A 14,443-nucleotide genomic window follows, 5' to 3' on the forward strand; every position below is an offset into this window, starting at 1 on the left:
AATACTATATGCCCGCAAAAAGTAACATTTTTTAAATGATTGGATTGTGGCTTATATGCAAATTCTAAATTTCTATAACTAAAATTATAAGAAACTAAATACTAACATTTCTAACATTTCTATAACAATTTGAAATTAATCTATTTCATCTAGCTAAAACTAACATTTCTAAAATTTCTAACATTTCTATATACTATTTGACATTAATCTAATCTAATTAATTAATTCATCTAAAACATTTGTATAAAAAACAGAAAAACAGAAAGAAAAAAAAAACTAAAAACAGAATCGTGTGTGTGTGTGCGTGTGTGTGCGTGTGTGTGTGCGCGCGCGCGTGCCCGTGTCCACCTACGGCGCCGGCGGCGCGGCGGCTTCGATTGGAGGGAGGAGAGGGGCTCATAGCGCGGGCGATGGCGACGGTGACGGGACGGCGAGGCAGAGGGGACGGCGACGGACGGCTACGGGGACGGCGAGGGGGGCGGCGGCGACGACGACGGACGACGACGGGGACGGGGACGGGGGCGGCGACGAGGGGCGGCAACGGGGGCGGCGACGAGGGGCGGCGGCGACGGGGCAGAGGAGAAGAGGTAGAGGGAGAACGAACTGCCAAATTTTTTTGAAGTGTTTTCTTATATAGAACCCACCTTTAGTACCGGTTGGAGCTACCAACCGGTACTAAAGGTCTGTTTTGGCCAGGCGAAGCGACGGGAAGCGCACACCTTTAGTACCGGGTCGTGGCTACAACCGGCACTAAAGCCCCCCCCCCTTTAGTACCGGTTGGAGCCACAACCCGGTACTAAAGGTGTGCGCTGGCGCAGGTGCAGTGCGGGCAAGTTTAGTACCACCTCGCCGGGCGAAGGGTAGCCGCACTGGTTTATAAACCCAGTCGCGGCTGCTCCCTCGAACTCCTCTGTATAGCAGGCTTCTGGGCCTAACTATGGCGCGCTGCCCTGTGAGCCTATTGGGCCTGAATTTGCACACCTGAGGTCTGGCAGGCCCATTGGGCAGCGCCCCAACAATTTTTATATTGTTTTTTCTTTTCTACATTATTTATTTTCTTCTATTTATTTCTGAGTAATTTTTTTATATAGTTTTTTTTCTTTTCTGCTTTATTTATTTTCTCCTATTTTTTATATAGTTTTTCTCTTTTCTGCTTGATTTATTTTCTTCTATTTGTAGTGCTTTTCAGAGTTCATTTATAGTGCTTTTCAATTTCAGGGCCATTTAGCTCAAAACAAATCAGTAAATGCATTAAAAATAGCAAATTATGTCAGAAAGGGTTGAAAGTTGATGACATGGCTTTGAATGGCGCCTGCTGAACGCAAAAAAAGTCCGGAGTTGTAATAAGTTCATTTTATAGTGATTTTCAATTTCACGGTCATTTAGCTCTCTAAACAAATCGGTAAATGAGTGAAAAAGAGCAAATGATGTCAGAAAGGGTTGAAAATTGACGACGTCGCTTTGAATGCTGCATACTGAACGCAAAAGAAGTCTGGAGTTCAAATAAGTTTAAAAAAATGAAGTAACCGTGTAACACACGACTTCTCGTCTGAAACCATGATACTCCGAAAGAGATTGTCCAGTTTGTACACGAAGTGCGTCCAGTTTTTGCCGTAACCCTCTCTACTCTTTTGCACATGCTATGTGGGTGAAATGATGATACCATGCCAAGTTTCAACATTTTCAGAGTTCATTTTGTAGTGATTTTCAATTTCACGGTCATTTAACTCTCTAAACAAATCGTTAAATGACTGAAAAACAGCAAATGATGTCAGAAAGGGTTGAAAATTGACGACATCGCTTTGAATGTTGCATACTGAACGCAAAAGAAGTCTGGAGTTCAAATAAGTTTAAAAAAATGAAGTAACCGTGTAACAGACGAGTTCTCGTCCGAAACCCTGATACTCTGAAAGAGATTGTCCAGTTTGTACACGAAGTGCATCCAGTTTTTTTCGTAACCCTCTCTACTCTTTTTCACATGCTATGTGGGTGAAATGATGATTCCATGCCAAGTTTCAACATTTTCAGAGTTCATTTTGTAGTGATTTTCAATTTCACGGTCATTTAACTCTCTAAACAAATCGGTAAATGACTGAAAAACAGCAAATGATGTCAGAAAGGGTTGAAAATTGACGACGTCGCTTTGAATGATGCATACTGAACGCAAAAGAAGTCTGGAGTTCAAATAAGTTTAAAAAATGAAGTAACCGTGTAACAGACGAGTTCTCGTCCGAAACCCTGATACTCCGAAAGAGATTGTCCAGTTTGTACACGAAGTGCGTCCAGTTTTTGCCGTAACCCTCTCTACTCTTTTGCACATGCTATGTGGGTGAAATGATGATACCATGCCAAGTTTCAACATTTTTAGAGTTCATTTTGTAGTGATTTTCAATTTCACGGTCCTTTAGCTCTCTAAACAAATCGGTAAATGACTGAAAACAGCAAATGATGTCAGAAAGGGTTGAAAATTGACGACATCTCTTTGAATGCTGCATACTGAACACAAAAAAGTATGGAGTTCAAATAAGTTTAAAAAAATGAAGTAACCGTGTAACAGACGAGTTCTCGTCCGAAACCCTGATACTCCGAAAGAGATTGTCAACTTTGTACACAAAGTGCGTCCAGTTTTTCCTGTAACCCTCTCTACTCTTTTGTACATGCTATGTGGGTGAAATGATGATTCTATGCCAGGTTTCAACATTTTTAGAGTTCATTTTGTAGTGATTTTCAATTTCACGGTCATTTAGCTCTCGAAACAAATCGGTAAATGACTGAAAAACAGCAAATGATGTCAGAAAGGGTTGAAAATTGACGACGTCGCTTTGAATGCTGCATACTGAACGCAAAAAAGTCTGGAGTTTAAATAAGTTTTAAAAAATGAAGTAACCGTGTAACAGACGAGTTCTTGTCCGAAACCCTGATACTCTGAAAAGGATTATCTAGTTTGTACACGAAGTGCGTCCAGTTTTTGCCGTAACCCTCTCTACTCTTTTGCACATGCTATGTGGGTGAAATGATGATACCATGCCAAGTTTCAACATTTTCAGAGTTCATTTTGTAGTGATTTTCAATTTCACGGTTATTTAGCTCTCTAAACAAATCAGTAAATGACTGAAAAACAGCAAATGATGTCAGAAAGGGTTGAACATTGACGATGTCGCTTTGAATGCTGCATACTGAACGCAAAAAAAGTCTAGAGTTCAAATAAGTTTAAAAAAAGAAGTAACCGTGTAACAGACAAGTTCTCGTCCGAAACCCTGATACTCCGAAAGAGATTGTCCAGTTTGTACACGAAGTGCGTCCAGTTTTTGCCGTAACCCTCTCTACTCTTTTGCACATGCTATGTGGGTGAAATGATGATACCATGCCAAGTTTCAATATTTTTAGAGTTCATTTTGTAGTGATTTTCAATTTCACGGTCATTTAGCTCTCTAAACAAATCGGTAAATGAATGAAAAACAGCAAAATGATGTCACAACGTGTTCAAAATTGATGACTTCGCTTTGAATGCTGCATACGGAACGCAAAAAAAGTCTGGAGTTCAAATAAGTTTAAAAAAATGAAGCGCCCGTGTAACAGATGCTAAGTCAGCAGAGAGTGAGGGGCGGCCGGCGGGGGAGGACCGACGCGGGGGGATTGAGGGGGAGACCAAGTGAGTGGAGAGAGTGAGGGCGTAAACATGTAAAAATATACATAAAAAATACATTGATTATCAATGAACTTTTTGTGTACAATCTGAATTGTCAATATCAGTCCTCAACGGTTTAAAAACCGGTGAAGACTCATATTGCAACCACAAATTCTACACATAGAGTTCAATGAAGACCAAGTGCTTGTGCTAGTTTGAGAAATAACATATTTAAGGTGGTAAAAATCTTGCTAGGGGAGCGAGGTGGGACTAAAACCAGCCTGCGACAACCTCTTTACTACCGGTTCTTGTCACGAACTGGTACTAAAGGGGCTGGCCGGGCCCCAGCATCTTTAGTACCGGTTCGTGTCATGAACCGGTACTAAATGTTCGACCTGAACCGGTACTGAAGATCTCTTCCCGCCTAGCCGTTTGAACCGACACTAATGGACACATTAGTGCCGGCTCAAATGCAAACCGGGACTAATGTGTCTCACATTTGACCCTTTTTCTACTAGTGTCAAAACAGCCACCATACCTACCTATTAGACCTTGTACAATGCTAGGTGCTTAGGGAGGTGCTAGAAAAATAAACCGGGTTTTGTTTAAGCACTGGTGCCTATTTCTATAGGAGAGACGCTTAATTAAGCGTCCGCCCTGTATAAATAAGCACCGGTGCTTAAGAAAAGCCAGGTTTATTTCTTCAAGCACCTCTATTATGCACCTTGCATTGTATAAGGCCTTATGACATTTTCATAGCCATTCCGAGATATATTGCCATGCAATTTCCATCATCATCATATACATAACTTGATCATTCATTGTCATATTGTTTTGCATGATCACAAGATAACTAGCATGATATTTTCATGGCTTGTTTATTTTTTAATATCTTTGCTACGCTAGATCATTGCACATCCTAGTACACTGCGAGAGACATTCATATAGAGTCATCATGTATTAGTTTTATCGAGTTGTAAGAAAATAAAAGTGTGATGATCATCATTGTTAGAGCATTGCCCTAGTGAGGAAAAGAATGTGGAGACTAAGGACTACTCAAATTAAGCTGGGGATGAAGTCCATGAGACCGTTCTATAAAAGAGAGGCCAAAAGGAGCCCAACGGAAAAAGGCGAAAAAGAAAAAAAAAGGAAAACAAGAGAAAAAGATAGAAGGGGCAATGTTACTATCCTTTTCCACACTTGTGCTTCAAAGAAGCACAATGTTTTTCATATAAAGAGTCTCCTATATTGTCACTTTCATATAACTATTGGGAATTTTTTATTATAAACTTGGCTTGTATATTCCGATGATGGGCTTCCTCAAATGCTCGAGGTCTTTATGACCAAACAAGTTGGATGCACACCCACTTAGTTTTTCAGTTTGAACTTTCATACACTTATAGCTCTTGGTGCATCCGTTGCATGACAATCCCTACTCCTCGCATTGATATCGATTGATGGGAATCTCCATAGCCCATTGATCCACCTAGTCGATGTGAGACTTTCTCATTTTTGTCTTCACTACATAAACCTCTAACACCGCATTTTATACCACCCATAGTGTTATATTCATGGCTCGCGCTCATGTATTACGTGAGAGTTGAAAAAACTGAAACGCATTAAAAAGTATGAACCACTTGTTTGGCTGACACCGGGGTAGTACATGATTTATACTTTGTATTAAGAAGATGGAGCATGAGAAGACTATATGATTTTGTAGGGATAGTGTCCTTTAGCATTGTTACTTTGAAAGGCATGATTGTTTGTTGGTATTCCTGAGAATTGATGTTTTTATGTAAAATTGATAGACTATTGTCTTGATTCACTCGTGTCTTAATATTCATGCCATATCGAGATTATGCTAGGTAGCATTCACAACAAAAATCTTTTTCACAGTAAGACAAAACTCTCTAAAATTTGCCATCTTACTTTCTGATCTTCGAGTTGAAGAAAAATGCTCATGATGCCACATACATTCGTTGAAGTCACCAATCATGAGCCAAGGTACGCCAACATTCGGTTTAATCCTCCTTAGCAAACTCCACATAAAGTGTCTATCTTGACTTCTAGGCTCCCCATACACAAAAGTTCCCCGCCACTTCGGACCATGGGGATCATCACGGATAGTGACATCGATGTATCTCACACCATATGAGAGCCTTTTTATTTCAATGCCTTAATCCCAAAACAAAGCTATACCAGCTCCTTTGCTTTTACTATCATGCACAATACAATGTTTAAGTCCAAGCCGCCTTCTAAGGTTCTTAACTCTCTCCTCGCACTGTCGTGTTACCGATAAAAACACTATTCCCGAATGGTATTCACACACAAGGCATACAAGCAAGTTCTAGGACCGTCTAGGGCTGCCCAATACTTCTCCAAGAGTTCTCCATCATAGGTTGGAAGGCTGTTCTACTCTCGCCATTAACGCAATGCTCTCTGGACGGTGGAACGCTGATGGATTGAAATACAGTATGCGTTGATATATACCGGCGAAGGGATCGTTCTTTTAATCCTTCGAGCACGGAGAAATCCTCGCGGCTGGGAGCGATACATGTAGATGCGGAGATTAAAACTGGAGTGCACGGTGGATTGTGAGAGCATCTCCAGCCGTTGCCCCCCCCCCCCCCCCCCCCAGGCATAAAAATCGCCGCCTGGGGGCGAGTCGGCGGTACCCAGCCGTCGCCCCTAGGTCGCCGATATCGGCCCATCTTTGATGCAAATGTGCCTGCTTTTCTGGCCATTTTCAGCGAAAAATGGCCCGATATCGGCGCGAATCGGTCCATATTCGCCGTGGTTCGGCGTAAATTCAGTAATTTTTCTATCACATAGTTCATCGCAGAAAATCAATAGAAATGCAATAGTTCAATAAATAGTTTGACAACAAATAGTTCAATACAAATTATATAGTTCAACAAATAAAAACTCATATTTCATCACACTTCGAGCTAGGCGTTGTCCTTGAGCCTCCATAGGTGCTCGACATTGGGTGTTTGCAAGTATCTTCCGCATTGGGTGTTCGCAAGTATTGTGGTCCAACTACTGCCACCACTGCCCTGTAGAACTTGTAGAAACACTCAATGGTCGTGGACTCGGCCATGCGCCCATAGTCGTCGAGTGAATCACCGGGAGCTTCGTAAGCAAGCATCCTCATAGATGTCGTGCACTTCTGGATTGAGGTGAATCCAAGTCTGCCGGTGCAATCCTTCTTGCACTTGAAGTAGCTGTCGAACTCCAGGATGGAATTCACAATCCTGAGGAAAACCTTTCGGCTCATCCGATAACGGCGCCGAAATACTTTGTGCCATATAGTGGAGCGTCGGTGAAGTAGTCGGAGTAGAGCATGCAGTAGCCTTCCAGACGATGCCAGTTCTTTGCTTTCAGCCGCCCCGGTGCCGAGCCACCTCGCCGCGGCCGAGCAGGCTAGCGAGGGTGGCGAGGACCATGAGATGTTCCTCTTCCTGGACGTCGGCATCGGCTTCCTCCTCCAGCAGCGCGGCGAGCGCCTCCTCGTCGTCCGAGTCCATCGTTGAGCAGACAAAGCGTCGGAAAACTCGCCCGGACCGTGGTGGAGAGGCTGCCGCGGCGAAACCTTCTCTCTTTTTCGGTGGGGAATGGCCTATCTAGCGGTGCAGGGCGGTGGGCGGCGCCGGGATCGGCAGGGTGGTGGCCGAGCGCGCGGGGGTGGGAGGCGAATCTGGACGATTGACTTGACTTTTCACCTGACAGTGTGGCCTAGGCGTGTTTGCCCCTTGCCCCCCCCCCCCCCCCCCCCCCCCCCCCGCTGAGTTCGGCCTGCGATCGCCGGGCCGAAAAACGGGCCGAGCCGGTAGATTTCGGCGTCTTGGGAACGCGAGCAGGGTTTTTTCGACGCCGACGCGTAAAAGGCGCCTAGGAGGACCTGTCGGGGGCGCGGCTGGAGATGCTCCGGGACAAATTGCACTAGCAAAAGCACCGTGGAAAAACACTGTCGTTGTACTGTTTTGTTCCCGTAGCCCCAAATCTGAACCGCAGATGTTAAATCTAATGGCTGAGAATTGCCAAAGTCTTATCTGACTTTCCTCTTGCAAGTCAAAGAATCTGTGTCGTGCTCCTCCATGTGCTAGACTCGCCTTCCCTGGCACGATACCCAAGCGCTATAAGTGAAGCCGTTCCCATGGCACCCGCGGCAGTATCTCGCCACCAACCCCCGCACTTCCCTTTCGCCATCGTCGACTCCATGGCGCTCGCAGCAGCAACCCTTGCCTCCTCTCCGCGCGTATCTATCTCCGTTTCGGCCGCTGGGATGAACAGCAGCGGCCGGTCCGTGTCGTTGGGGGCGCGCCGTGTGCCCGGGATTTCTGTGCAAATTCATTCCCAGCGGAGGAGGATGGTCGCATCAGCGGCAGCGGCAAGAGGGGACGAAGGGGCCGGTAAGACCTTCGTAGAGGAGATGAGGGCTGCGGCGATGCGGATGCACACCAAGGACCAGGCCAGCGAAGGGGAGAAGGAGCTTGAGGGACCGTCACTCAACGAGCTGGAGCCTAACCTTGAGGCCTACCTGCGCTTCCTCGTCGACAGCAAGCTCATCTTCCAGACGCTCGAGAACATCGTCGACCGCGCTGCCGTCCCATGGTGTGAGTCACAGCAAACCCGTCCTTCCGTCTGGTTTTGTGTAATTACTAATTAGCTCTACCAGTCAATGTTTTGCCTCCTCTAGTGTGTGGCGGGCGGGTAGAGATTTCGTGCTACAGTTTATTTTGGTCACAATAATCCATTCATACTGCTTTCTGCTAAACTAAAATCGAATGTTTACCAAGAGACAGGATTCAGAGACAGGCAATTATTTTTGCCATTACTGATAATGTTTGCGAAAAATATGATATCCTAATACTAATCATGGGTTACTAATCCAAATTAAGGTGTTCAAAGATTTTAACCCATGATTATTGCGGATGCTTTCGAGATAATACATGCCTAATTTGTTGTAAAACCAGATATTACACTGAATGTTCAACAGAATGTTGTGTGATTTTTTTTGCTATTATAAACCTGTGATGAGATGTACTTCAGAATTAAGATTGGATCCGCACAAATTTAGTAAAACGTAGGTAGGTTCTCACCTGTTGCGAAGAGGCATGTTCAATTCCTTGGTGATTCGACAATATTTTGTATCTAAAATGCTCCAGGGGAAACACTTCGCTTCAATTTTTCACACTTTCCAGTTTGAATAATCTCATCGACATTTTCTAGTGACAGTGTTCATATATCAAGTCATTATTTTGATGAAGTATATCAAGTCATTATCAACTAAAATTATTTGGAACTGGTGCATTTTTATTCGCATTTGCTTGTGATATGGATGTGGTGTATTTGTTTGCTTCACATATAACGGTACGTATTGCTATAGTGGTTTTTCCTCTACTTGGCAAACATGTTGGAAGCTATATTTGCCATCTTAGTCGTGCATGTGAAGTCTCTCCATCTAGAATGTTTTTTTTTCTTTTTACGAAAAGGAGGATTACCCCGGACTTTGCATTTAGAATGATAATTGAAGACTGTTTTTCATTGATGGCTTTCAATGCCTTTTTGCAAATTGATCTGTGAAAATCAGTGCTCTAAATGGCGCTAGGCACTATGCTGGCGGCAGGGTGGCGCATAGCCAGGGCTAGATGGCTGGCTCCTTTTACATCACTGTTTGCAGTGCAACCTCCGTCTCCCTATTTGTGTTGACATACTTAGCAGAAACCCTTATGTATCATGCACTACCGGATTTGGCACCTTTGCCGAGTATCAAAAAGACTAGGTAAACCCAAAATAAAACTCGGCAAAAACTTTGCCGAGTGTTACACTCGGCAAATAGGACACGGTAAAAATATTGTCGACAAAGAACATTTCCCGAGTGTATAAAGCCCAGAACTCGGCAAAGTCTTTGCCTAGTGTCTTTCTGCATCTCTGTGCAAAAAAGCACCCTTGACGGCCGGTTGACACTAACGGAGAGCCATCGTGACATCATTTGCTGAGTGTTTAAGCCGATACACCGCAAAGTTTCCGAAAATTGCCGAGTGTATTTTCGAAATACACAACAAAGTTTCGAAAACTTTGCTGAGTGTATTACAGAAAACACACGACAAATATTCAAAAACTTTACAGTGTGTGTTTTCAAAACACACCGCGGTTCTGGACTATTTGCCGAGTGTATTTTGCGAAATTTTTGCCGAGTATTTCAGAATACACTCGACAAAACGATTGCCAGCCTGACCATTTCGTCAGAGAGGCGCCCAGATGCTACTAGATTCTGCCATGTGGCACCTTGACTGAGTGTAACACTCGGTAAAGGCCCCAGTTTTATTTTTATTTTTTAGCTGTTTTGTTTCAAATCCCTGCAATTCAGCACAATAAATATATTCTACCATTCTGAAAAGAAGCAGAAACATATATAGAGCACACACATATCTAGCACAAATCTATCAGGTTCCAAGCACAAGTGGTCCATCGAGTTCCGAAGTACCCGAACATGTACAAATTCATCAAACAAGTTGAAGTCACTTGTCCATGAAACATGAAGATCACAAATCCATCAAACACAAGTACTACACAACGACGACGGCGCCCATGATGCGATACTACAAATATGAAAGCAAATGTATGAATTATACAATTATAGATTTTGACAAGTTATAGAATTTTACAAGTGTGCTCACCTGATTTCCACAAGTTCCAAATATGTACAAATTAAAAGACTAAACATGATTTTTTTTACAAGTTGAAATTCGTACAAGTTAAAAGACTAAACATAGGAGAACGGTCACATGATTTCTACCGTGTACTCACATGATTTTGACAACTTCTAAATTTTGACAAGTGTAGTCATATGGTTTGCACAATAGCAATATGAATAATTCATAAGTTCCAAAATTTCCCAAATTATTAAAGATTGCTATCTATGGATTAAAGACCCACAAGCATGAGTAGCACAAGACTAGGAGAACTCGCCTGGAGTCACAGTGCCCTCCTGATGTTCGAAGTGTGGTGCTGAGGCAGAGGCTGAGAACCGTAGTAGGCGTCACTGGGCTTTCTTGCAGATTTTTAGAAGAACCGGGGTGGAGCGGCACATTGTTGGATCCAACCGATGGGTGAACCTACAAGCATGGAAAAAGAATTAGCATGAGATGGTAAGCACGAGACAATAAGACGAATGATTGAAAAGCTGCAAGAAAACTTGCCAAGCTCGAGCTAAAATGAGCAAGATGAGGAAAAGCCGTAGTTGGAACTGGAAAGTTTAACTCAATGCATGTACTTTGTTTATTCTGCTTAGGGCTAGAAAAAAAGCTCGAATCTCGCGAGCTAAGCGAGTAGCTCGTGACTCGACTCGAATCAACTCGAACTAGAAGAATAACGAGTCGAGCCAAGCTTTGGTTTAAGATCGTTTATAGAACGAGTTAAACGAGCCGATCTCACGAGTACTCATGTAACTCGTTAGGCTCAGTACAAAAGATCAGCCAAGCACCCTGCGTCCCAGGCGCACAACACAACGCCTAGACGTTCAAGGAAATTACAATTATTTGGTCATGTATATGTTACTAACGTGCTGACCATTGTGGTCATGTACAATTGGTTGTGGTCAATGGTCATGTACATGGTACTGACTTGATGGTACTGACAATTGTAAGTTAAGTTGGCACATGATTACAATTGTTTGTGAACATTGTACATGTTTAATATGTACATTTTAAATTCCCAAGTAATCATTTTTATCATATTTGTAAGCTTTTATGTTCATATCATTAACGAGCTTAACATACTAAACGAGCTAGCTCGCGAGTTGTACGAGTCGAGCCAATATTGGATTCGAGCTCGTTTTCATAACGAGTCGAGTCGAGTTAGCTCGTTAACGAAACGAGCTTTAGCGAGTCGAGCCGAGCTGGCTCGATTTCTGCTTATAGAACAATAAATGGCGTAATTACTGGAATCTCATAGTGGTTATGTGACAGATTACCTACCTTTTCCTGCCGTAAGGAGCTGGAACATTTCTTTCATCATTGTTAGCTAGATGCTGCTGATTGACATTCTAGTTATCTATGCCTATCAGATGCGGAGTTTCAGAATACTGGGTTAGAGAGATCAGAGGCACTGAAGAAAGATCTGAAATGGTTCAGCGAACAGGGTCACACAATTCCAGAACCATCTGCTTCAGACACTAAATATGCTTCTTATCTGGAAGAGTTGTCTGAGAAGGACCAGCAAGCATTTTTCTGTCACTTCTATAATATGTACTTTGGTCAATCTGCTGGAGGTCGACTGACCGGCAAAAAGGTACCACTTTTCAGCACAAAACCTTATACCAAAACGTTCATGTGATGTCAAATAGTGTGTGTGTTTGAATGGCTTCCCATATTGGTGTTAACAATGTGTTGTTGGCACTGGTTCTTCTCAATCTTCTTGTTTTGGTGATTGAAATTCCAAAAGAAGATAGTAATATGCATGCTATTACTTTATGCACTCCGTTGAGGGTCACTTTATACACGGATCTGTTTGATATCTCGTTCTTCTACTATGTAAATACTTCTACATTCATTCTATAGCTGGCCATTTCGTTGTGGAGCATGAATCCTTATATTTACATATCCAATGCAAATCAGGGCATCATGACAGACTGTAATCTGTCAGTGTGGTGTGAGCGAGAGTCACCTGTTCCTCCATTGATGAATATCGTTTAACCTAGTAATCTTGCCATCTATTCATGTCAGATTGCTGACAAGATTCTGAACAAGAAAGAGCTGGAATTCTACAAGTGGGAAGGTACCCTGTCCGAGCTGCTGCAGAATGTCCGCACAAAACTTAACCAAGTTGCTTCTGTAAGTCCACAAGCTTTGATTTCGTGCTCTTATTTTTTTTCTGCCCGTGTGTCTCTCAGTGTCTTAACCCGATCACATCTATGCTCAGAGCTGGACCCGGGAACAGAAGAACCGCTGCCTTGAGGAGACTGTGACGTCGTTCGCCTATTCAGTAGATCGTCTGCGCAAGATATTCACCTGAGCAGAAGATATTCACCTGCCCGTGTGTCTCTCAGTCTCTTGTATCGTTTTCTTGTCAGCTGTATCAGATCATCGGATCGGATCGTAGTACCACGATACTATGTCATTTTCACTTTTAGTATTGTCAATCTGACAATCTATATATTGAAAAATACAAGAAAGACTTGGGGGCTTACGTACTGTCAAGCACATGAGCTGGTGTGCTAGGCCTCCCAAGTTCAAGCCTCACCACTCTCTTAATAAAATACCAGTGTGGTTCCTCCACCGTTAGTCTAGTTTTATATATTGAAAAATACTGCAAATGTATTTACATTTTTTAATTATGAAATTGAATTTTGAGCATATTGTATCTCCTCCGTACAGGCCGATCAATGTTACTTTCATATATTGAATATAAAAATACAAACCCATAAAACAAATGGCTTAGGCCAACATACTTCAAAGCTAGCTAGTCCCTTAAAACTCTAAAGCTCCCAAGAAATCCACCCTCCTGGTGAATTGTGGCTTGCGAGGGATCGTTCGGCAGGCAAACGTGTAGCTGTCCCGTGGCCCCAGTTGTCAGGTATAGCCGGTTTGCTTTTTTTCCACCGTTGCCCAACACATCTCCGTGAACCAGTCTCTCTCTTATTCCTCCAACATTTTCTTCCTGCCCGAGTCTCTGCCCGCTGCTCGCTCAGCTCTGGCCGCCACCGGCCATCTCCTCCACCGCCGCATCACCTTGCCGCCGCCCCCATCTAGATCCAATTCCAGCAACATTCGGGGCTATCTTTTCCCGACGTACCAATCGAGCCGACGCCCACGCAAACCCTAGGATTGAACGCCGGCGCTGCCTCCGATTCTCCCCACAGGCCACAGCTCCTCCCGCCGCCATTAGCTCCATGCGTGTTCTCCTCGCATCGCCTTCTCTGCAGCGTGCGTGTCCCTTGCGCCGCCCGCTGCGACTCTGGTCAGGGCGTGCGTGAGGTGGTCGGCGGCTGAGATTTTTGTGGTGCGCGCGGTGCATACGACTCTTATCTTCCTGCTGCAGGTGGAGGCCGCTGCCGCCATCGCTATGCGGGCCGTCTGTCTCGGTATCCTTCTTGTTTCGGCTACTACGGTTATCTCCGTCCGGATTGGTGTGTTCCTTTTCCTTCTTTGTTTGAGATTGAGAGGGCCGGTGCTGTTGTGGTGGTGCTTACACGTCGTCATCATCCGATTGGGTGCTGTGATTTTTGGGTTGTGGCTCGTATGCTGGAGTGTTCGTGTAGGGGTTAAGTGTTGCCAAGACAAATGTCTGAATCCTTATAGAAATCTTTCCATCCTAACTGTTAGAATGCAAAAACTGAATGATTCTGAGTTCGAATAAATTTTGTATGGGCCCATGCGTTGCAATGGGAGGAAAAAATATCATAATCTCCAATGACCATGATCACATTTGCTGCGCCACCGAGATACACTATCACTGTCAATTTCGTGAAATCATAATCAATTTTTTAAACTCATGAACATATTTGAAATCATGAACAATTTTCAAATTCATGAACACTTTTACAAAGTTTCGAACATTTTTTGAATACATGAACATTTTATACTCTTTGTAAGCATATATTTTAAAATTGTGAATGTTTTTTTAACAATTTTCTTGAATCGGCGAACATTTCTAGGATGGACGAACATTATTTTGGAAATTGGTAAAACGATTCGCTGTACTTAAATATGAACTGCAGGTTAATTAGCGTACAACTTAAGGGTTCTGTGTAAAATGTGAAACAAACGATTCATTCTGACTTAAAGATGGACTGCGTGTTAATTCACGAAA

At 43.4% G+C, this 14,443-nt stretch overlaps 1 protein-coding gene across 1 annotated transcript; it reads left to right on the forward strand.

Annotated features, from left to right (window-relative positions):
• Positions 1–7,769: 7,769 nt before the first annotated feature.
• On the forward strand, positions 7,770–12,938 carry LOC109740964 (heme oxygenase 1, chloroplastic). Its single transcript, XM_020300035.4, has 4 exons — positions 7,770–8,244; positions 11,700–11,923; positions 12,358–12,465; positions 12,554–12,938. Exons 1-4 carry the CDS (start codon positions 7,785–7,787, stop codon positions 12,644–12,646), a joined length of 885 nt encoding a protein of 294 aa, XP_020155624.3. The 5' UTR covers positions 7,770–7,784; the 3' UTR covers positions 12,647–12,938.
• The last annotated feature ends 1,505 nt before the right edge of the window (positions 12,939–14,443 follow it).

The sequence above is a fragment of the Aegilops tauschii genome, chromosome 2 (genome assembly GCF_002575655.3).
Source record: "Aegilops tauschii subsp. strangulata cultivar AL8/78 chromosome 2, Aet v6.0, whole genome shotgun sequence".
In the NCBI taxonomy this organism is placed as follows: domain Eukaryota; kingdom Viridiplantae; phylum Streptophyta; class Magnoliopsida; order Poales; family Poaceae; genus Aegilops; species Aegilops tauschii.